This window comes from Podarcis filfolensis (assembly GCF_964270895.1).
Source record: "Podarcis filfolensis genome assembly, chromosome: 12".
NCBI classification, from domain to species: Eukaryota; Metazoa; Chordata; class Lepidosauria; order Squamata; family Lacertidae; genus Podarcis; species Podarcis filfolensis.
The window spans coordinates 24,887,699-24,909,178 of NC_139614.1; the positions used below are offsets into that span (position 1 = coordinate 24,887,699).

The following is a 21,480-nucleotide window of genomic DNA, read 5'->3' on the forward strand; positions in this document are numbered from 1 at the left end:
TCATCTGCTGTGTTTTACAGTGTTTTATCATTGCCTACATGCACATTCTTTGGAGGGAAAAGACAAAAATAAGTTTAAAGGTACTGAAAAAGTAAATAAACTCTGACTGTACCTTACTCTGTACAAAAAGTTGGGGAAGGGGGAAAGCCAACAATGGTGGATCAGTTCTACTTTGAAAACAAGAATAGGGAATTCAAAATTCCAAAATCCCAAAAGTAATTTGGAGGAGAAAAGCAGACTAACCTTTTCAGTCCCAAGTTCTTTCACTGCTTTGTCAACAATGTTCCGGACATCATCTTCCACCTTATGCAGCTTCAATGACAGCAGGTCTGCTAATGTTGTATCTTCGGTTATTGAAAAATGAAGCTGCAAAATACAGAAAAGTAGCAACAGTCTTTCAACACATGCTTCAGTTTTGCCTGTTTATCTTTTAATGAGTGAATTACCCAAACATCTTATGAAGCTCACATCTCTACATGGGCAAGGTGTGAGAGTCCAAATGTATCATTTCCCCGCCCAGTCAAATGGTATATAAATTTTATGTAACAAATAAAATACAATTATATGTTATGGGGAAAGAACAAAAGCTTAAAGAACAAGCTTTTTGATTTGAGAAAGGAGAAGTCAGGCTATGACTACAGTGGTGGATGACCTACATAACTATCAGTCATACGCAAGAGGAGACCTACTGAAATCAACTCTGATTAAGGGTTGGGAATCACCCTTAATTTGTGAGCTCAATATTAAGACAGAATTTGAAAAGAATACATTTATGCAATATGTACCCATGGAGGTAAAACATGGAAAGCGATGATTTTTTGACCTTCAGCCATCTCCTGTTCTGTTCTTATTGCTCAAAGAGCTTGTGAAGGAAAAAGACCTGGCGGATTGTGTTCCATTTTGGAGTATGAATTACTAACATTCAAAAAGAAAAGAGAGTCTCCTGACTAAAGTCCTGAAGCTTCTATACAAAGTCTGTGAGCTGGCTGCATTGGAGTTTTATGAAGTGTTTCTGAGAATCATAAGTGCAGACATAGAAATCATGGGAATCACCACTGTGTTGCCTACCTGGCTGAAGTGATGCTGCTGTACACCAGGTTGGGGCAAGGGAGTGCAATGCGGGTCAAGGGCAGGTGAAGCACCAGATTGTCAGTGTCTAAGTGCATGCGGATCTGTGCCTGTCACTACTGACAACCCACTGCTACCCCAACCCTGTGCTGCCCCAGCCCCACCACAGTAAGGCAACGAAGCAGCATGCCACCTCCCATGCCACAACTGGTGGGAGGATGAGTGAAGCAATATTTATGACACAAGAGCCAAGAGATCTTTACAAAGGAATTTTAAAAAACAATACTTACACCTATTGCATCCATCAGCTGATACCAGTGTCTGTCTCTCATTGCTGGATTCTGCAACTCGCTTACAATCCTCAGTGATGTCAACAGGTTCTTTATGGTTAACTCCAGATTCATATACACATTCCAGGAGCGGACTTCTTTATCCAACGACCACATCTCCTAAGGAAATGCATCGCAACTATGTTATGACAATGTTGCATCACAACACTGGGTCACACAGCACTTGGAATAATTATTTAACATCACTGGTAAAACATTAAAAGCAGCAAAAAAGTGTTGTGGCGCCATAAAGACTTAGCAGATTTATTTATGACGTATGCTTTTATTGCTAATGTTGTAATCATGTTGCCGGAATTGGGTTTTTACTTTTAAACACCACCTAGAGAGAAATAATGCAAATTCTATCTGCTTCTAGCATCTTGCTTTATGCTAGTTCTCTATGTAGATCTAACCTGATATGTTGTGTCAGGAAAAATAAAAGTGACAGCATCATTTTGTACTTTCCATGCATCAGAGACCTAAGCTTGAGTCGAAAATGGGTGTGAAGGTTGAAAGAATTGATACTTTGGGAAAACAACAAACACTGCATGGGCAGGGGGAAAAGGAAGCTAAAGAAGCCAAAGAAATGGGGGAAATATGAGAAGCTATGGGACTTGCTTTGGCAAATCTTCTGAGTTCTGTGTCCATCTGCTCCATGCTGATTTCTTTCCAATGGCTTTTTGTCCAATCATTAATGCTGCTCTGAAACAGGAGAAACAGAGAGAAATGTCAATGACATTTGGTAGAGACAAGTTTCTGCAAGGAAACAAAATGATAGTTGAGGTAGGGCAGATTACAGGTTGCTGTTTTTGTTAAGTGTGTTACTTTTAAGGTGTATACCGCCATGAACACAGAAACTAGCAAAACAAGCCAGACGAATGGGTGCAGGGCATTGAATTAGGGTACCTAGTGGCAGTCTCATGTGCTTTACCCCTGTTATCACCAAGAGAGCTTGCAGATAGAAGGAACTGCTGGTTTGATCCCTCCGGCATTGCAGCACCATCACTGCAGATGACCAGGAGTTGATGAAACCACCAATCCAGGAGGAATTCAGGTACACAAGTTACCTAACTTAGCCCTACAACAGCACTAGAGAACCTCTAGCCTGCCAGCCTAATTTGGCCCACAACGCTGCTCCCACACCCCAAGCCACACTTGCCCTATATGATGTCGGTTGTGGGGCAGATAAAAGATGCAGCTGCAAATTCTGGCCTGTTTTCCAGACCGTACTGCCTATCCTTGCTTAATTCTAGTGGAATCTATTTTGTGAATAGGCAGAGGCAAAGTAGGCGCTTTGCTGGCCATTCCCTGAGTTGGAAAGGCTCATAGGACTGCTACAAGAAATTGAGCCTTTAGTGTCATTGGCCCAGTCTTGTGGAAAACTCAGTCAATGTGAGCTTCAGCAGGCACCTTCTGTTTCAACTTTTAAATGCCTGCTGAAAACTTCTGTCTTCCACCAGGGCTTATGCAGGCAATTAAGAATGCATCTTTCCACAATAGTTTGCTGATTTCAACATTTCCATATGGCTTATATTGTATGATTGTATGTACAGCAGTTGTAAACCACTGATTTTTTTTCATGGCAATCGGTATATAAGTATTTTTTTTTTATAAATAATAAACCTTCAATGTGGCAGCTATTATTTATTTATTGTCTTCCTCATATACATATCATGGTAATGTACAAAGCGACTAAAAGTTTGTTTAAAACAACCCCCAAAATCAATAGAATGGGATTGTTTTCAGAGAAGTGTTCCCTCATGTGCATTCTGAGGTATAAAAAGTGCACCAACTTCCCTATTGTCCTTTGAGATTCATTCACACTGGTACAAGTTTTGCGCCGAGTTTACATTTGCTGGACTATTTTAAGGCACTGCATGTTTGAATGACTTCTAACTAAGAAATAAACACAAAAACCCATCAAGGAAAGGGTTAGTCTAAAAATCTTCTCCTTTGGATTTTTTTTTATTGAATTAAATGTTATTTCTCCCTCCAATATTATTTAAAAAAAAATTATTAAAGATTTTTTAGTTTACAAAAATACGTGCATTGTTCTGCTGCAGAAAACAGTGACCAATTACGTAATATAGAATTGCAAGTATGCACTAAAATATATTAAAATCCAAAACTGAGCAAAACTAAACGTATGCGACATTAGGGAAATATGTCACAAATCGCTAAGATGCGTGGAACCTCCCTAACTATTGACACCAAGCAGGTACCTTCATTGTGCTCTTTTTAGTCCCTGCTTAAAACATTTTTGTTTACAGAAGCCTATCCAGACACAGATGTCAATAACTGTTAATTTTAATTTTCTTTAAGCATTTGTTTTTAACTACTTTTGTTTATAACGTTAATATTTCTTAGTAGTTTTAGTGCAATGAGGTGGTATATAAATTCTGCTAAGTAAGTGTGTGGCAAGGCATAGCAATTCATGTACTAGCCACCAAAATGTCAGGCCGGTGCGGCCTCATTCTCTTTCTGATTTGTTGCGGGGGGTTTTCTCTCTCATTCCCTCATCTCTTTCATTTTGATTCCATAGGTTTGAGTCCACAGCTGAACTCTTGTAGCCTTGCAATATAATATAATAAAATAAATAGTAGTAGTAGTTGTAGTAGTAGTAGTAGTAGTAGTAGTAGTAATACATTATTTATACCACTCCCATCTGGCTGGGTTTCCCCAGCCACTCTGGGCAGCTCCCAACAGAATATTAAAAATAGAATCAAACATTAGAAACTTCCCTAAACAGAGCTGCCTTCTAAAAGTCAAATAAAAATAAATAGTACTGATTCTTTTTTTAAGGTCTTAGAATTACTTTGAGGGAAGAACATTTTTTTAATCTTCAAGAGCCATGACAACACTGCCACTCTTTCAAATGCTTTCAGTTCCACGCAACCGCCAGTGGCGCAATGCTCTTTTGAAACAAACAAAAAACGCTTACTGTGACATAAATGTTAATATCCCACACTCCCTTCAGCAACTTTATTTCCTTCCGACATTGTTTCACTTGTTTGTAATCGGGAATGACCACTTCAAAAAGACTGGCAGATTCCTGGATGTGTAACATTTCTTCTTCCAGTGCTTCCAGTTCCTGATTTGCCTTAGAGAAGTAACACACAAGTTAAGTTTGGTTAAAATCCAATCAGGATAACAGACAAAAGGTGGATTTTACAGGACTTTTTGTAGGAATAGCGCATGTTTCATTTTCATTTTTGATATTCCAGAAGACAGACAAGGTTCATTTATGGGCTAATTCTTCAGCTAGCATAAATCACACTCACTTCAGTAGCACTGATTTCTATCACCTGAACCTCTTGTCCTCAAGATTTGTACATTTACATCCATACAATGGCAGATACAAACACCAAAGATTTGAGCATACATGCACTATATTCAATAGCAGGTAGGCTTGTAGGAGTACTATTTCAAAAAAATGCCTATTTTAATTTTATTATGTTGATCACTTAAATATAAATTGGTTACAAACTCTTTGTTCCAAAGACAGGAAGCACAAACCCACCCAGCACAGCTTTGCCCAAGCCCTTCTGAGGCATCAATTCATAGCATGCTCTCTTCATCCACCTAGACATAGAAAACTTTTGTTCTTTTTAATAGTTCAGTACTGCAGCTATCGTCTGTGAACTGCATACAAATATCAAGTGGAGGAAAACAACATTTCATTCGACACAAATGTTACTGAGCTATTTTTCAAAATCTGTGAGCGTTTTTAAAATGTGCATGTACTGTTTTCTAAAATGTTAAGGCTGCTCTAAAAGAAAACAAGTGCGCACGTTAAATACACCACTTAAATGTCAAGCTTCACGAACACAAAAACATGTCAAATACAAATTGTACAATATGTAAATAGAGATCTCCGTTTTATAATGAACGATTACCAGCATAACATGCGCCTCTGAGATTTCTCCATTACCTTATCAAGAAGAGCATATGGGGTTTGGGCATCAAAGCGAAAGGGAGCATACACTCTAAATCTCTCTCTGAATCCTATCTGCTTCCCCTGATGAAAGAAACGCAGGCAATAAATTTTGTGAACAATCTTGTCCTCATAAAAACACCATACACACACACACAAATTCTAAAACACACACACATCCTTCTAGCTTACATCAAAAGCAGCACATTTCTTTCTGAAAAGGGTAACCTCAGAAGTCAGGAGAGGAGCCACTTCATGCTTTATAGACACTGCGAGTTTTTTGGTGGCATTCCATCTTTCAGGCAGTTCCTGAAGAACAAAGACAAATCGATGTCGTGAGAGTTTCTGGATACTTCATACTGCAGGACAGTTTTGTCAGGCACATTCTGCAAACTGTAAGAGCTGTTCTTTCATGAGTCACTCTGGAAGAGCTAGGATACTTCCCCACAACTATTTAGGATGGTGGGTATATATATAAAACTGCCTGGCTCAAATTCAACTGCAATTAATGCTACTCTCAACTTTTCAACCCAAGTGAAAACCAGTTCATGACACTTTTCAATGCATAACTGGCAAATATGGGTGGTTTTTGCCAAAAATGACAACTTATCTCTGTAGCCGTAGGAAAAGGGAAAGACCCAAACACTATATTCTTTAGAAGTCTCGTAAGTCACTGATGTAAAATCCTGGAGCTGTTGACTAAGAAAACAGAAATCCAGAGTCACTGTTTTCCCAAAATAACTAGTTATATGTTCTTTAACTCTTGACCAGTATATTTTATTCTTTTCATGTATTTCAGTGATCAATTCCGACTTTCTTCCAGATATATGTCACCTGTTTCTGCATCTGAACCAGCTCTCTTTAGGTCGCCAAGTTGTCTGAACCAGAATTTAGCTACAAAAAACCCAAAAGCTTCTAACCTTGTAGTTGGAATCAGATACAGGGTGAGTCCTTTAAAAGAGGCCCTGTGGATACAGAGTACACATGTTCCACGGTGCCTCTTTTAAAAGACTCACCCTGTATAAATTAGTACACAGTAGCCTAATTTAAGTTCAACGGCTTCAGTTTTGTTTTTCATTCTTGTCACCACACTTATTTACACAATGCAAAATATATACATATATACATACATATATATATATATATATATATATATATATATATGCAAAAACTTGGGAGGAAGAATAGACAGTGTCTGCCATGAGGTTCTCCATACCAAGCCCTACCAAAATGAACAAGAAACAAAAGAGCTGTCGTGCATTTTCCATTCATTTTAGTAACCTTTAGTGTACAGGGGAAAAAATAATGTGTATGTGTGTGTACACACATGTATAACACACCCATGACCTCTTAATAGTGGAGAGAGCAATGTGGAGTGAAGAGAAAGCTTCATTATAATTATTTCTTTTCTGGAAATGAGAGATGGTTGTTCAGCGATGATCTTCACAGACAGATAGAATTATGGAATATTACATTCCTGAATGTACAGTACCTGTAATTGAACATAAACGTGATCTGGCATCTTCTGTCCATAGCTTTCCAAAAGCATAATTGTATCTTTTAAAGGCTCAAAAAGCTCATCAGTAGCTGCCTGTCTGTTTCTCACAGCCAGGAGGTGAACCATAACATCTATGAGTCCATCATAATCTCCTTCCTTTAGCTCTTTTTGGAGCCCAACATCAGTCATTTTAATGAATTCTTCTAGGTCAGCAAGGCTATGAAAAAAAAAGGATTTTCAATACTAGAATATTTTTCTGATATATGTACACAGTGAATGAGCACTGAGAATGATAACCATTGGACTGCTGCTATTTAGACTATGATTTCAAATTTTCTTGGAAACAGGTAGGTTTATGCTATCCTTACTGAAAAGCAATGGAGAGTGACAGAGGAATAGGTCTCTTTTGCTTCTTTCCTTCTTCTCAGTATCTGCTCCTAGGCTGGGCTACAAAAAATTCCTGCAGAATACACGGTACACGGTACAGTACCAGTGTACACAGTACTGAGTTAAATGGACTACTTGTCTAACTCAATATAAGGCAGCTTCCTCTGTTCCTATCACAAGAAAAGTGGGTTTGGGGTGAGTGCTGTTCCTCTGACCTCATTTCTACTGCTCCCCTGTGAATTTTAAAAGGTCTCAACTTGACACTTTTGAATAAAAGAGAATAACAGATCAATAAATCAGAACTATTATTTTACCCAAAAAAATACCATTTGTACCTGTCAATGACAAATCTTAAAAGGTATTCCTTGAACATCCAGCTCCACTTCTTAATAATATTTAGCAAACTAATTTTGAAAGGTTTCATGTCCAATTTAAGCCAGCCTTCAAATATCCTGAAGTCTTCAAATTTTCTCATTTGAATGTAAAGATTCTCATAGATGTCAATCTACAACAGATAAGTAAGTATTACAAGGATAAAAGATTTAAACATTTTTTTTTAAGCTGAAAGGGACTCTGTATATATAAATACATGCAAGTATTCCACTTCCTTGCCTGCTCTTTGAATTGCTCAGTTATTGGGCATTGATCAGGGATGCCAATGTCAGCACGGGTTTCTGTTTCTTCGGGATTCAACACACGACTGTAGAACAGAAATTGTTTCATAAATTCTGATCGGTCATCCACCCATAGATACGCGTAAGTTTCAAGAGAGTTTTTGAAGTCCACAGTTTTGGTTATGACATCTGCCACTCTCTCCATAACTCTTTCCCTGGTCTCAGACAGCTCTGGGATGCTGTCCATGTCATTCTAAAGCCAAAAAGAAAAAAGAAAAAAGAAACAAAAACACAAAGGGGAGGAGAGTTATTTCAATGACTGTACTACTGTTCCTCTATATGTGAACAACACATATATTGTTTTAATCAGTGCATTGTATCTTTCTTCTAATTTGGGGGGAAAAGTATTACCTGGTAATGTTGTATTCCCAGATGTTTTGCCACTCTCTTCACTTGGGCAGATATTTTGAAAATGTTGCTTAAAAGTTCATCTATTAAATCATAAAAGCCATCAGCAGCTTCCTTGTCCAGTGAAGGTTTGAATTCAATTTCTGGGACACTTAGGGTCATTTGAAGCTGGAATAACGGAGCTGGCTTCAATGTTTTCTCTGTGTTTTCCAAGAAGAAATTTAAATTGTGCATTATGGCATTAAAAAGGCCATCAATTATGATGTCGTCAATGAACTCCAGGTAAATTTTCCAGTAATCTGAATCCAGGTCTGCTTTAAAGAGCATGGAGTTTTCCTAAAAACAGACATCCCAAAACAGGCACTTTCAATTCTACTGTTGAGACAAATTTCATTAAAAAACAAAAACAAAAACATAACTAGGTAACTATCAGATCCACATGGGAATTAAAGCTACTTATATGTGTAGAAAATTAGCACCAAAATGGGTTTATAAATGAATCTGATAATAGTGTGCATGTTAAAGGACCTGAAATATCAAAACACCATTTTATTACTATCAGTTAAAATCCATACTTGAATATATATTTTGCAGTGGGTTGAAAAAATGTGTGTGCATGTTGCATATATCAAATTTCATACTCGTCTCATTATCATGGTGACTTGTTCCAGATATTACCTCTGTAAGCCTGTGAATCTTGCAGCCATCTTCTTGGAATAGCATGAATCTCTTAGTAAGTCTATCTTCTTTGTCTTCCAAGTTCAACAAAGCATCTTTTCTATTGTCCTTTCTAGAAAAGAGGGGATGCTCCATCCAATGCTTCATAATTTCCTGAATGGCCTTAATATTGTCCTTTGACCTTTGAAGTCTCTGCTCTAAGTCATGAACCATAGCTTTCACAAACTCAATGTACTCCCAGCAGTTCTCTTCCTGCCATGTGAATATTTCTTCCGCTTCCATTAGCTGATCATCAATGGTCCTCAGTTCACTTTCGATGAGAGGGTATTCTACTTCCAAAACAGTCTGTTTAACCTTGTTATACCACTGGACCACGAGTTCAAGGTTCCCTATATACTGTTTGTGTAGAAAACAACAACGGAATGTTCAAATCTCTACCATGAAAACACTATGACTCCAACCTAACGATTAGCTCAAATCCAAATGTCCCCAAATCATGGGTCACTTAGAAATGTGGGTCAACCACCTGACTAACTAGATCCATAGAATGGAGGCTCCAGCTAGACTTCCATAACCAGAATGCCTTTGCTGAGATGGCCCTCTGGAGTGTTTAAGGTTGAATTGTCCAGGGTTTTCAGTTTACATTCAATTGTGAGGAAGAAAATGTCATCTGTACTAAGGAAAATCTGCAGAATACACACTCAGGCCAAACTGAAGATTCTTAAAAACACATACCTTAGCAAATGTCCCCCTTTTCTTGTATAACTCCAGTGCTGAATGTGGAATATCGGATCGATCCAAAAACAAGAGATATTTCACATCTCTTAAAATAGCCACCAGCTGCAAAGAACAATACACAATATAATCTTTCATAGGGTAGTTAAGGAGCGACACTTTCCAAGATTCTAGTTTCACAGAAGGAAGCACTTCTGAGGGGAAAAAATCCTTGATTACAATGTAACCAAGTACAGTGGTACCTTGGTTCCCAAACGGGTTAGTTGATGAACAAATCAGCTCCCAAACGCCACAAACCTGGAAGTAAGTGTTCTGGTTTGCGAACGTTTCTCGGAAGCCGAACGTCCGTTTTGACTGTTGGCATTGTTTCCAGGGCCAATCAGCCAATCAGAAGCCAATCAGCCTTGGTTTTTGAATGTTTTGGAAGTTGAATGGACTTCCAGAACGGATTGAGATTGAGAACCAAGGTACCACTGTAGATGATGAATGGGGAATTTCAAGCCCACCAAATGCTGCTGAACTACAATTCCATTGGAACTTGTAGGCACTGCCAGTCACCATGGATGAAGAGAGTGGTAGTTCAGTATCATCTGGAGGACCAAAGTTTCCCATACTTGAAGTAAATCCTGCTGTTAAGTCATGTGCGGAAGACCCATGGTACAGTGGTTAGTGGTTCGAACCCACCCAGGGATGAATCAGAATTGTAGAGGGACCCCAAGGCTCATCAATTAAATCAAAAACAATCAACTCAACATTAAACGTAGGATCCATGTACTTTTTTCTTAATAACAACAAATTCAATTATTACAAAGGACTCAGGCTGCAATCACAGGCACACTTACCTGGGAGTTCAATGAAACTTACTTCTTCAGTTGATCTGCCCAGTTATTCACATGCATTCTTACTGAGATTTTCCCATTGTTTATTGTGTTAAGATACTTAATAGACAACAAAAGTGCTTGCACTGTACCTTAGGATCAAAATTCACACTAAGGAGACCATCTTCATCACTGCGCTTAATTAGGGGTTGATCTAAATTGAACTGGCAAACTTCATCCACCTTGGATTTCCAGTTACAATAGATCTGATCTTCATTCTGGTCAAGCAAGGTCAGCATCTCTATGTATTTTTGATAGATTAAAGCACCCTCTGTGCTTTCTAAGATTCTAAAAAAAGAAGACATTGTTTTATACTAGAAAGATGCCCACAAGTGGTGGAAATATGAATGGATGTGTGGCCACATCCATGCAATGAGGCCGAGTGTGAGGGTCTTGTGCAACAAACATATTTCCTCAAAATATCAGACCTCTGGCGAAAGGAAAATGATGAGAAGATGCACTGTCAAATGAGGGATAACACTTGCTTTGACACATCATCAAACCTCCCCCGCAAACAACTCAGAATGAATAGCCAACATCACCTAATCTCCCTAAAACAAGTCAGGATGGCTGCTCAATAAAGCAGGTCATCTGGAAGCACCCTAAGGGAGTAGGTAGGCCAAGACATTTTGCTGACTGAAACAAAGCAGAACTGCAGTTGAAAACTGGCAATAGGACAGCACCCTCCAGCATGTGAGCTTAGTGGATTACGCTTTGTGGCACACACAAAGGTGTGTGCCTTCAAACATCTCATCACTTCTCCCTCATTTCTTTGCCTAGTGCCTGCTTGCTGTCCAAACAATGCACCAATATGCACCAACGTGCATCATGTGAACAAAGCAACACATGTGTACGAGTGATAGCTGATGGGGACAGCCTCTCTCGGCCTGTTTGCTAGGTCAAGGGCCTCTCTCAACTGTTCCTTCCGTGATGTGTTTGGAAAAGGCAACTAGGTGAGACAGGCGGCCAAGGCCAGAAACAAGCTGGGAATGGCTGCCCCATACAGAAAATAGTCTCTTCCCGCTGCTTTTCCTTTTTTGTTATAAAGTGTACAAATATGGACTAAGGCTGCCAGCATATACAGAGTGAGACACATACGGGATTGTGCTGTAAATTTATGTGATCATTGCATTCATTCTAGGAAACTATTTGATATGGAAGCAGGAAACTCAAAAGCAATCAAGCGATAGTCTGACTATTTTTCATGAACAATTTCCAGTCCCAAAGAGATATACTTACGGATATGAAACAAATGATAATTTTGACCAGAAAGACTGTATGCGAGCTTTAATTTCTTGGGACCATTTAAGATTTCCTGATGTAAATGGCATGTTTTTATTTATTATTTGATTCCCCGCTTCCACCTGTGGTGGTTAAAAAAACAACAGATAAGTTATTCTGAATAAAGTGATTGTGAGAATTGAACATGGAACATTTTGTCCTTAGGGTGTCATGTACCTGCTTAATGTGCTCATCATAGAAGTGTTTGCAATTATCCAACTCTTCATCAAACATCTGTAGCAAAATTTTGTAATTTTTGCTAAAAATGTCTGCTATAACAGGCTTCTCCAGAAAATATCCCAAAATCACTAGAAGCTATATAAATAAAAGACAGTGTCAGATTTCCCAGTTACACAAATCCAATTTTCTCATTGCAGAAAGAGGCATTATAATAAACCAAAATAGAATATTCTACAAGAATTAAAGAAAATTTGGAGCAAAATCTGCATATCACAAAAGTGCTAAAGATCTGATTATTGCTTTAATTGCCTTTTCCTATTTAACCAGAAATAATAAGTTTGTCAGAAAAAAACAATAAGCATACATACCTATCAGCAATGCAAGAAAAGGGAATATATGCAATTTGGTTAATTTGTACAGATTCAGAACTGTGTTGATGTTTCTGGAAATATGGGTTAGTTTGGTACTTAAAAATAAATAAATGCAGAGTTTATACAGAATTTCATTCTATGTCCAGACTAACCAAGCACAGAAATTTAGAAGTGGCAGAAGTGAAATTACACACAATGGGCAGCTTGAGAGGTCACATTACTTGCTTAAGCTAGAAGCAAGCACTGGACCTTCAAGCTCCCACCTTGTCCTGCCCTCCTGCCCCGTGCACATCAACTTTTGCACTTTTACCTCATTAACAGTTCTTCATTTCAGATGTAATGTGATACTGTGGTTGATGAAAGCACCAAGGTAGCGTGCAAGAGGGAGAGGAGAGGGAGAGCTATTTTGGTCCGACACGTTCCTGGCATAACAAACTATAGTTTATTATCTAGAAAGTTTTACTCCAGCTGGCCCAATGTGAATATTAACTGAGTGCAGCTGCTACTAAAAAGTACAGTGGTACCTCGGGTTAAGTACTTAATTCGTTCCGGAGGTCCGTTCTTAACCTGAAACTGTTCTTAACCTGAAGCACCACTTTAGCTAATGGGGCCTCCCGCTGCTGCCACACCCCCGGAGCACGATTTCTCTTCTCATCCTGAAGCGAAGTACTTAACCCGAGTTACTATTTCTGGGTTAGTGGAGTCTGTAACCTGAAGCGTATGTAACCTGAAACATATGTAACCCAAGGTACCACTGTAGAAAATACCTTAGTTTCCCGTGTATTAGATGCCCCCATGTATAAGATGCCCCCTATTTTGGGGGACTCGGATTTAAGATAAAGGGGGGAGATGGCACAGAGTTGTTGAGCTTTTGGCGGCGGCGGCGGGGGGTTTAACAAGGGTTGTTGAGCTTTTTTCAGGGGGAATTGCCGAAAATCACCCACCCACATGTGTCGCAAAATCCGCCTCCCGTCTGTCCCCTCACGGGGAGAAGCTGCCAATCGCCCGCCCAATTGCCGCAGCATAAACCAATCAACACCAGCAACAAATAACACGCCACAGCAGCTGCCAATCAAACGTCTACCCTATGCACTACCCATGTATAAGACGACCCCCGCTTTTTAAGCAAAATTTTTAAAGAAAATAAACTTGTCTTATACACAAAAAAGTTCGGTAATTACAATTATACATAACAGTTATTCCAAGTGAAAGCATGTTTTAGTGACATAGGGAAGCAGATATTTTATATATATATATTCCAAGAATTGCCTTATGTTGCATTTAAATACAGGCAGTAACTCTATATTCTGACCATTCCACAACAAATTTCTGCCTTAACGTTAACATTAAATATGCTGTTTGCAAATACTATTCTTCTTATAGCCGTAGACTAAATAAGCTAAACATAGTGCATGCTTGCCTTTAAAAAATTCTGACATATAAAATCAATACCAGAAAAGGTTACTTTTCTTTTGAAGAGTACAAAGTGTCTGGCAGTGCCTGATGACCAAATTATGCAAGATGCCAAGCATCAAACGGGAGCTACTAAATTATCTCAGTTCTCAGTTTAACTCATGTGAGTTGAATTTATTATTGTTGATGTATTGCCTGAATCTCAAGAGCAGGTGTGAATACTTAAATTTGGGCTCCTCAAACAGCTGCCTCCTACACCCCTGCAATGGTAAACCTCAGCATAGTCAATTGAAATTAAAAAGCTGTTTCATAAGGTTCAAAAGCGAAAGGTAAAAAAGTCCCAATGTACATTACACAAGATTCTCCTAAAGCAACTCTTTCAATCCCAGTCAGTATTAAGCGTATCTACTGACATATTCACAAATACGCTTTATGACAATTCATGGGCCGAAATGCATGCAAAGTTACCACACACTGAGGCTCTAATCCTAAACCCACTTACCGGTTAGTCCCAGTGAATTCAGCAGGGCTTACATCTGAGTAGACCTATAAAAGATTGCACTGCCCACCCTGTATTAAAATACTGGTAGTTTTCCACTGAATTTTTATACCCTACATAGTGACTCGCACATTCCACCCACAAACTGATATTGCAATTACTGTAATGGCTCTAAATAGTGGCAACAGATTGAAGCAACATTTTCATTGTTAAGCCCTTCATAACTGACCTTAAGTGCTGATTCCAAACCTGAACAATCAAGGAATCCCACACAAAAAATTGATCCAAGCCGTCTTTCAAACTCCAGAGTCTTGTGTTTAAAATCCACATAGTCTTCTTCGAATTCCTGTGGAATACAAATTTACAACCAGTTAGATTTTAAAGGAAATCTTTTTTAAAATGTATTGTAAGATGTAGGACATAAGCAACAAAACTGGGCCTGCTTATGGAGACCACTCAAGCCAAAGATGAAGTGAATAACTATGAAATGTGCAGTGAAGTATATATTTTTTACCATTGAACTGATTTAAAATCATCGTCTGAAGTTCCTTGAAGTAAATTATCCTATCATACAGCCAAATCCTAGCCCCACCAGCTAGTCTTATTATCCCCCAACAAACATGGATAGGATGACAGCTGTAGTGAATTCCAGATAAAGGCCGGATAAAGTTGTTTACTAGGTCCATTTGCAGAAGTGATAGTACAATCAACACTCCAAAGAGCACAAATGAAAAGCTCAAAATCTTAAATACTTCATAATTAACAAGGCCAGGACCATGTCCAATGGGACTTTATGGGATTTAACATTTGCTAGACGGTGTCCAAGCAGATTAATCTGGATTGGTGTCAACTAACAACGGTCCCCACCTGTCTTATCTCAAGTTAGTATTCTAGCAAGTTTTAACAAGCCTTACAGTTCTCTTTTTTTGTTACTTTATCGTGCTGTACTAACCAACAATACCTGCTGTTCAAATACACTACCGTTTACGTCAACAGAGTAAGCAATGACTCAAACTCTTAGATGCCATTTAGCACAGTTTTATTTACTGTATATAGACTTTGCTACATAAACAGTAACTTTAAAAAACCTCTGTATTCTATATGCTTTTTGTAAAGCAGCAGTAGCAACCAAGTGCTTTTGATCACAACAGTAATTTCTGTGTGATTATAGAATGTAATGCAATGAAATATTTCACTGCAATATTGTTAACTATTGTTTAGTTTGGTCTCCAAGTGATCGAGCTTGCAATCCGGCTCAAAGGCTGTTCAAGTCTCATTTACTTCAGTGAGAGCTAGTTGCCTAACTCTATGCACAAGTGCACCCAAATAGCTGCACCTGAAACACTCCACACATGCGAGAAGGGCATGGAGCACAGATCACAACTCTTTGTTGAAAACTGAGTTATCTAGGACAACAGATCAAATAAAAAATGTAGGTTGGAATTGCTATTTCCTCAAACATATCCTGGTTCACACATCCCATCAAACCATAGTGCAGGCTGGTGAAATCGTGGGCAGTTTGGTTCTGCCCCACTCCTGTGACACTGCCAGGAATAAGCCATGGTCTGGCTTGTTGTGTTGTCAGGAAGCTAGCTTGACTATTCCAGGAATTTGAATCCTTCCTGACATGCTGCGTACTCCACTTCCCACCCGCACCTTGCCAAACTCGTAACACTATGTACATAGGATCAAGCTATTTAGGTGTGATTCTCTGCCTGAAACCTGTAGCTAATTTGCCATGGATTTAATTGCTGAGAGAACCACCACAATATCAGATGACTTAAGCAATCATCTTTAAAAAAATGCATACGGCTCCCTCCTCGAACAGCACCACTTCAAAATGCAGGTGTGATAAACAACGTATCTGAATGCTTTTCTCCTGCCCCAAACCCAACTTGAAACAACAACATTTCCCTTGTCAATGAAAGAAATATTCCTAGTTTATTCACTCCAAAACCGAAAGAAAAACGGTTCCTGATAATGTGAATGAAAACAAATGTACAGTGATGACAAGAAGAGCATAACTGGTTCTTAGCTTTACTCTTTCATTTCGTCAATATCGAAGCTGCACAGATAAATAAGGTTTCTTTTATCTGCAGCCACCTTCACACTTGTATAATATGCTTGAGCAACTATTAAGATAAAAAGTCAACCAGCTCCAAACCAGAATTGTTTGAAAACTTTCTGTATTGCACATCAGTCCTGAGCAGCATAAAACACATGAATGTGTTTGATGTTTTCCAAGGAACCATATATTAATTTTAAACAGCATTCAGTGAAATAAAATTGACAGGTATTGCTCAGGTACAATACAAAACCTATTTCAAACATTCATTAACAGAGGGCAGAGTAAAAATTTCAAAATATGAAATATGGATAAGGAGCTTAAACTTGGTACCCTATAGTCAAAACTGACATTCGAATTACCAAGAACACACACTTGAGGAAGAAAACAGCATAAAGTTACTGAAAACTTTTATGGAATCATAGAGTTGTAGAGTTGGAAAAGACCACGAGGGTCATTTATTCCAACCCCCTGCAATACAGGAATCTTTTGCCCAATATGGGGCTTGAACATAAAACCCGAGATTAAGAGCCTCAAGCTTAATTGAATACATGCCTCAAGTCTGAACAATTTATTCTCACTGAGGACATTCTTAGATCAGGCTTTAAATTTGTTAATTTCTTCTCTACGTTGTGCTTCCCTTCCAGACACTAAGTTTGCAAGTCACAGTAAGACAGGGGTGGGAAATATTTCTCCCAAGAGCTGTTATTTCCTTCTGCGGGTCATATACCCATGATAAATGGTTCCAGAGGCAAAAGTGGTCAGAGAAACAAATGCAAAATCTCCATCCAGGCAAGCAAGAAGTATAAGAATTCAAGGACACATTCCAGCCAGGCCAAGACAAACAGTGCAAACAAGGGCTGGCAAGGGGAGCACCATAGTTCAGGGCCTGAGGAGTCTCAAGGGCCAGAGAGCCCTGAGGGGCTGCATTTGGCTCCCAGCACTGAGGTTCCCCATCCTTGTGGCAAGCTATATAACATGGATTATAATACATGTGCAAATTGCACCAACTTTGCTCAACAGAGCTAGGAGCAAACAAAACGCGATCCTTGGCTTAGCATTTTGGTGGGATTGTGGTCAGTTTTGCTCCAAACCTCAATGATTGGTGAGACAGAAACAAACCTAGACCTATCATGGCTTGTTTCGGTGAAAGAAACAATGACTACAACAACTGGATGTAACTCTAAGCCAGGGATCATGGGATGTCACCTCTGAATGCTAGTAGGGAGAAGCAATCCAGGTACGATTCACTTGTGCACGATAAGGAATGGCTTATGGGCTTACCATGATGCACATGCGTTGCCACTGTATAGTCTGGCAATTTCTTTAGGATTAAAAACAACACCACCCAAACGCAAATGTGAAAAATGCTATATTACCACATTGTTGTAATCTAAGGGATCAAATGTCTGCTCTTTAAAAATGTTGCAGGACTTCATGAATTCTTCATTCAACTTGCAGATTTGGTCATTCAAAATTTTCCCCTTGATTCCACCAAACTCCAGTTTCTCCAGCTTCTCGAACTCAAGCGTAGTAACAAAAATATCCTAAAACAATAAACATTATAAGTAACCACAATTCCTGCCACAATGAAAAATTGATTTTGTGTGTTTGTGTGTCGCTCTACAACCCTGCATTCCACATTTAACTTAGAATGAAAAGCATGTAGCATACGCATAGACACACACACTTACCAAGTTTAGTGGGGAAAGAAAAGAACCCCATAGCTAGAAACCAGAGGTTTCTTTCACAAATATGTTTATCCACAAAGAAACTCTTGGAGAATGTTGGGCAGAGGTGATTTATTGGGGGTTGATTTTTTTTGGACTTCTTGGTTGTGTGTTTTCCTCCTCCCCTTCTGCATTAGAATATGGGGGTCTTTCTACCAATACAGCAGTGGCATCCCTACTCCCTTCCCCATGTAAATGGCGCATAGGATTGCTCTGTGAACATGTTTAAATATGAAGCATTGATAAGTTTCCAGAGAGAGAGAGAGAAAATGCACTGAAGGGAGGGAGGAAAAACATTGAGGAAGAGCTTTGTAACTCTAAATGCATCAGGGTTGGGGGGTTTTAAGAACAAACGCAATCTTCTACGTCACCTTTGGTACCCATTTCATATCTTTCTTTGCCATTGGCTTAGTGATCTCCCTGGGCCACATAAATTATGAACATTACATTCATCATATCTATGTTCACACTGCAATTCTATTCCTGTCTAATCAGAAGTAAGTCTCATTGATTTTAGTTGGACTTACTCTCTGGTAAACATGGGGCGAGAGCCTTCTTCGCCCAGACAGTCATTCTCAAGATTCCAGGGGTGGTGGTGGGAGGTAGGCAAGGGGGAACCAAAGTGGCTGGGGCAAAATTGGGTAGAGGAGCAGATGTAATTGTACAACATCTTACATTCCAGGCACGCAAAGGTCAGTTTTCTACACATGCACACCTTTAAATCCTCCACCTGGGCAAGCCAACGACAGCATAAAAGTTCAAGGATACATTCCAGCCACCTGAAAGCAGCTCAGGAGAGTCCAAGAGTAGGACTGGTAAGAAGTGTGTCATGGGAAGTATCCTGAGTGCCAGACAGACCTCAGTCCCCAGGCCTGAGGCTCTTCACCCCTTGTGTGCAGGGCTGCTGCCTCAGTTTAATAAGCCTAGATCTTATATACACCTAACCAGAGCAAGCCCTATTTAATTCAGTGAGATACATTTCTAAGTATACATAAACAGGGCAAACAACAGAACAATATTACTGCAAAGAGCACACTGCTTTTCTGCTATTAGTTTAATGTGAAGTTCCAATTGGAAAAGCTTTTAGGGGAGACTGATTCTATCCTAAACTAAAAGCTAATCATTAATTTCTCTATATATGGCACTACCAACGTGTGTAAAGGAACATCTTCACTTAAAAGAAGCAGCAGTAGATTTTCCTATGTAGTTTACTCTTAACTGTAATATTGGTAGATATCATAGTAGTTGGTAAGAAATACCTCTATTTTTTCCAAGCGGTTTAGAAACATATTGAACCTAAGGAAGACCATATTTGGCTGAAAATCCCATGGTTTAACCTCTTCACTATTAGCGAAATAGGTTGCAATTTTTTCCCTTTGGCTAAAAAAGTTATCCTTAAAACTTCTTAAAGTATGAAGAGCCTCTTGCACTTGTTCCAAAGTTTCTTCCGTTTCTCTTTTCATAATATCTTCTGGTGAAAGGTATGATATAGCCTACAGAGAGGAAGTAATAACATTTTTAAAATGTACCACCAATAAATGAAAACTAAGAGCCACTGGCAGGAAGGTATTGCCATTGCAATATTTTAAAAGACAGTATGTTTACAGCAACACACAACTATATAAATGAAGGTGAAGTCTGTTGACATCACTTAGCAAAAAAAGTCAAACAAATTCTGTACATTTTCAAAACCTTCATGTCTACTCCAAGTAGTAGATATGTGCTTCTTACATACATAAGCTCAACTGTGAACATCTTTTCACTGCGAGTGTATTGCATGGCAAGCAGAATTTCATTGGAGGTTAATCACACAACCATCAGGTTGATATTATAATTGGCTTGCTACAGTTTTTCACAGTATGTGCCATAACTAGCTTACAGCATAACCAACAACCAGCTTTTTTTGGGGGGGGGGAGGACACTGCTCTAACTAGTGAACTACCCACGGTTCTGACAGATAGAGTGGGGTCTATGAAGACAGTCAAGTACAGTGAGGGGGAAAAGTATATGATCCCCTGCTAAATTTGCCAGTTTGCCCTCTGATGAAGAAATGACCAGTCCATAATTTTAATGGTAGGTTTATCGTAGCTGTGAGAGACAGAATAACAAGAGGAAAAACCCCAGAAACCCAGAAGACAAAAGTCACGAGATTGATGTGCATTGTAATGAGTGAAATAAGTATTTGATCCCTTTGCAAAAGATGACTTAGTCAGTAAGATTTCGAGGCTGATGTGTAGCTACTAGAACCTTCAGCTCCCTCCACAGATTTTTGATGGGTTTAAGGTCTGGAGACTGGCTAGGCCACTCCAGGACCTTAATGTGCTTCTTCTTGAGCCATTCCTTTGTTGCCTTGGCCATGCGTTTTGGGTCATTGCATGCTGGAATACCCATCCTCGACCCATTTTCAATGCCCTGGCTGAGGGAAGGTGGTGCTCACCCAAGATTTGACCATACATGGTCCCGTCCATCGTCCCTTTGATGCGGTGAAGGTGTCCTGTCCCCTTAGCAGAAAAACACCCCCAAAGTATAATATGTCCCCCTCCATGTTTGACGGTGGGGATGGTGTTCTTGGGGTCCTAGTCAGCATTCCTCCTCCAAACACGGCAAGGGGTTTTTCCTGTTGTTATTCTGTCTCTCCCCCCCCCACTGTATATTGCACATGTACAATGCATCTCAATGGGCTTTGCTCACAGACAGACATTCTCTTTTCTGTTCTGATGGAGTCTCTGCCAGCAGACGCCAGGCTGCCCACAATCTGGAGTTTAAGTTCTGCAACCACCCAATCTATATAGTCCCTACGCTTGCTGCTATCCCCAAGAGAGATAGAAGCTAGGGTACTGGCATGGAAAAAGCAGAAAAACTGCATCCACTGAAACAGTCGATGCACCAAGAGATTTTGTTTACAGATCAGAGTTAAGAGTTCTGTTAAGTTATTGGAATTGCCTCTTTTACAATTAGGGCAATTTATCGATGTCAGACTATGAAGTAACCTAGCAGTAAACCGATTCACTAATAAATCCCCTGTGGTCTTGAACTTAGCAGACATTGCCATTACAGTTTTGCTATCTGATAAGCAATTTCCATTAACAATATATTAAAAATGGATGTTGTACACAGCTGACAACATGAAAAACAGTTTGTAAAAAGCTATGTGATCTTTTAAGAATGCCGCCTCTTTGTCAGAGTATTGTATTTTTAATAGAGCACATAAAACAGCAGAATTTATGACTATAATTATTTGTGTGCTATATAGCTTTAGTTGTAAAAACAGTATCTTGGGACTTTGGAAAATTCACGATAAATACTTTGGGAGATGGGAGCTAAAAAATAACTAACACCAGATAAATTTATACTCTCTTGTCTAAACAATTCTCCTGTATTGATTGAGTCTTATTGACTAAGGCTGAAATGC

General features: G+C 39.2%; 1 protein-coding gene across 4 annotated transcripts in view; it reads right to left on the reverse strand.

The window, feature by feature from the left end:
- DNAH11 (dynein axonemal heavy chain 11) overlaps positions 1-21,480 on the reverse strand; it is a 143,273-nt gene that overhangs the window by 109,494 nt on the left and 12,299 nt on the right. For 3 of the 4 annotated variants that reach the window (XM_083578396.1, XM_083578395.1, XM_083578398.1), the window contains exons 7-24: positions 19,328-19,561; positions 17,718-17,885; positions 14,503-14,619; positions 11,988-12,125; positions 11,769-11,893; positions 10,622-10,817; positions 9,652-9,756; positions 8,917-9,312; positions 8,242-8,574; positions 7,829-8,083; positions 7,552-7,721; positions 6,824-7,046; positions 5,524-5,640; positions 5,329-5,415; positions 4,339-4,497; positions 2,016-2,099; positions 1,359-1,517; positions 244-366 (exon numbers count right to left, since the gene is read on the reverse strand). In XM_083578396.1, the coding sequence (XP_083434522.1) occupies positions 244-366; positions 1,359-1,517; positions 2,016-2,099; positions 4,339-4,497; positions 5,329-5,415; positions 5,524-5,640; positions 6,824-7,046; positions 7,552-7,721; positions 7,829-8,083; positions 8,242-8,574; positions 8,917-9,312; positions 9,652-9,756; positions 10,622-10,817; positions 11,769-11,893; positions 11,988-12,125; positions 14,503-14,619; positions 17,718-17,885; positions 19,328-19,561 (3,189 nt within the window). The remainder of the gene's footprint in view (positions 1-243; positions 367-1,358; positions 1,518-2,015; positions 2,100-4,338; positions 4,498-5,328; positions 5,416-5,523; positions 5,641-6,823; positions 7,047-7,551; positions 7,722-7,828; positions 8,084-8,241; positions 8,575-8,916; positions 9,313-9,651; positions 9,757-10,621; positions 10,818-11,768; positions 11,894-11,987; positions 12,126-14,502; positions 14,620-17,717; positions 17,886-19,327; positions 19,562-21,480) is intronic. The other variant, XM_083578397.1, reaches the window with a different exon arrangement.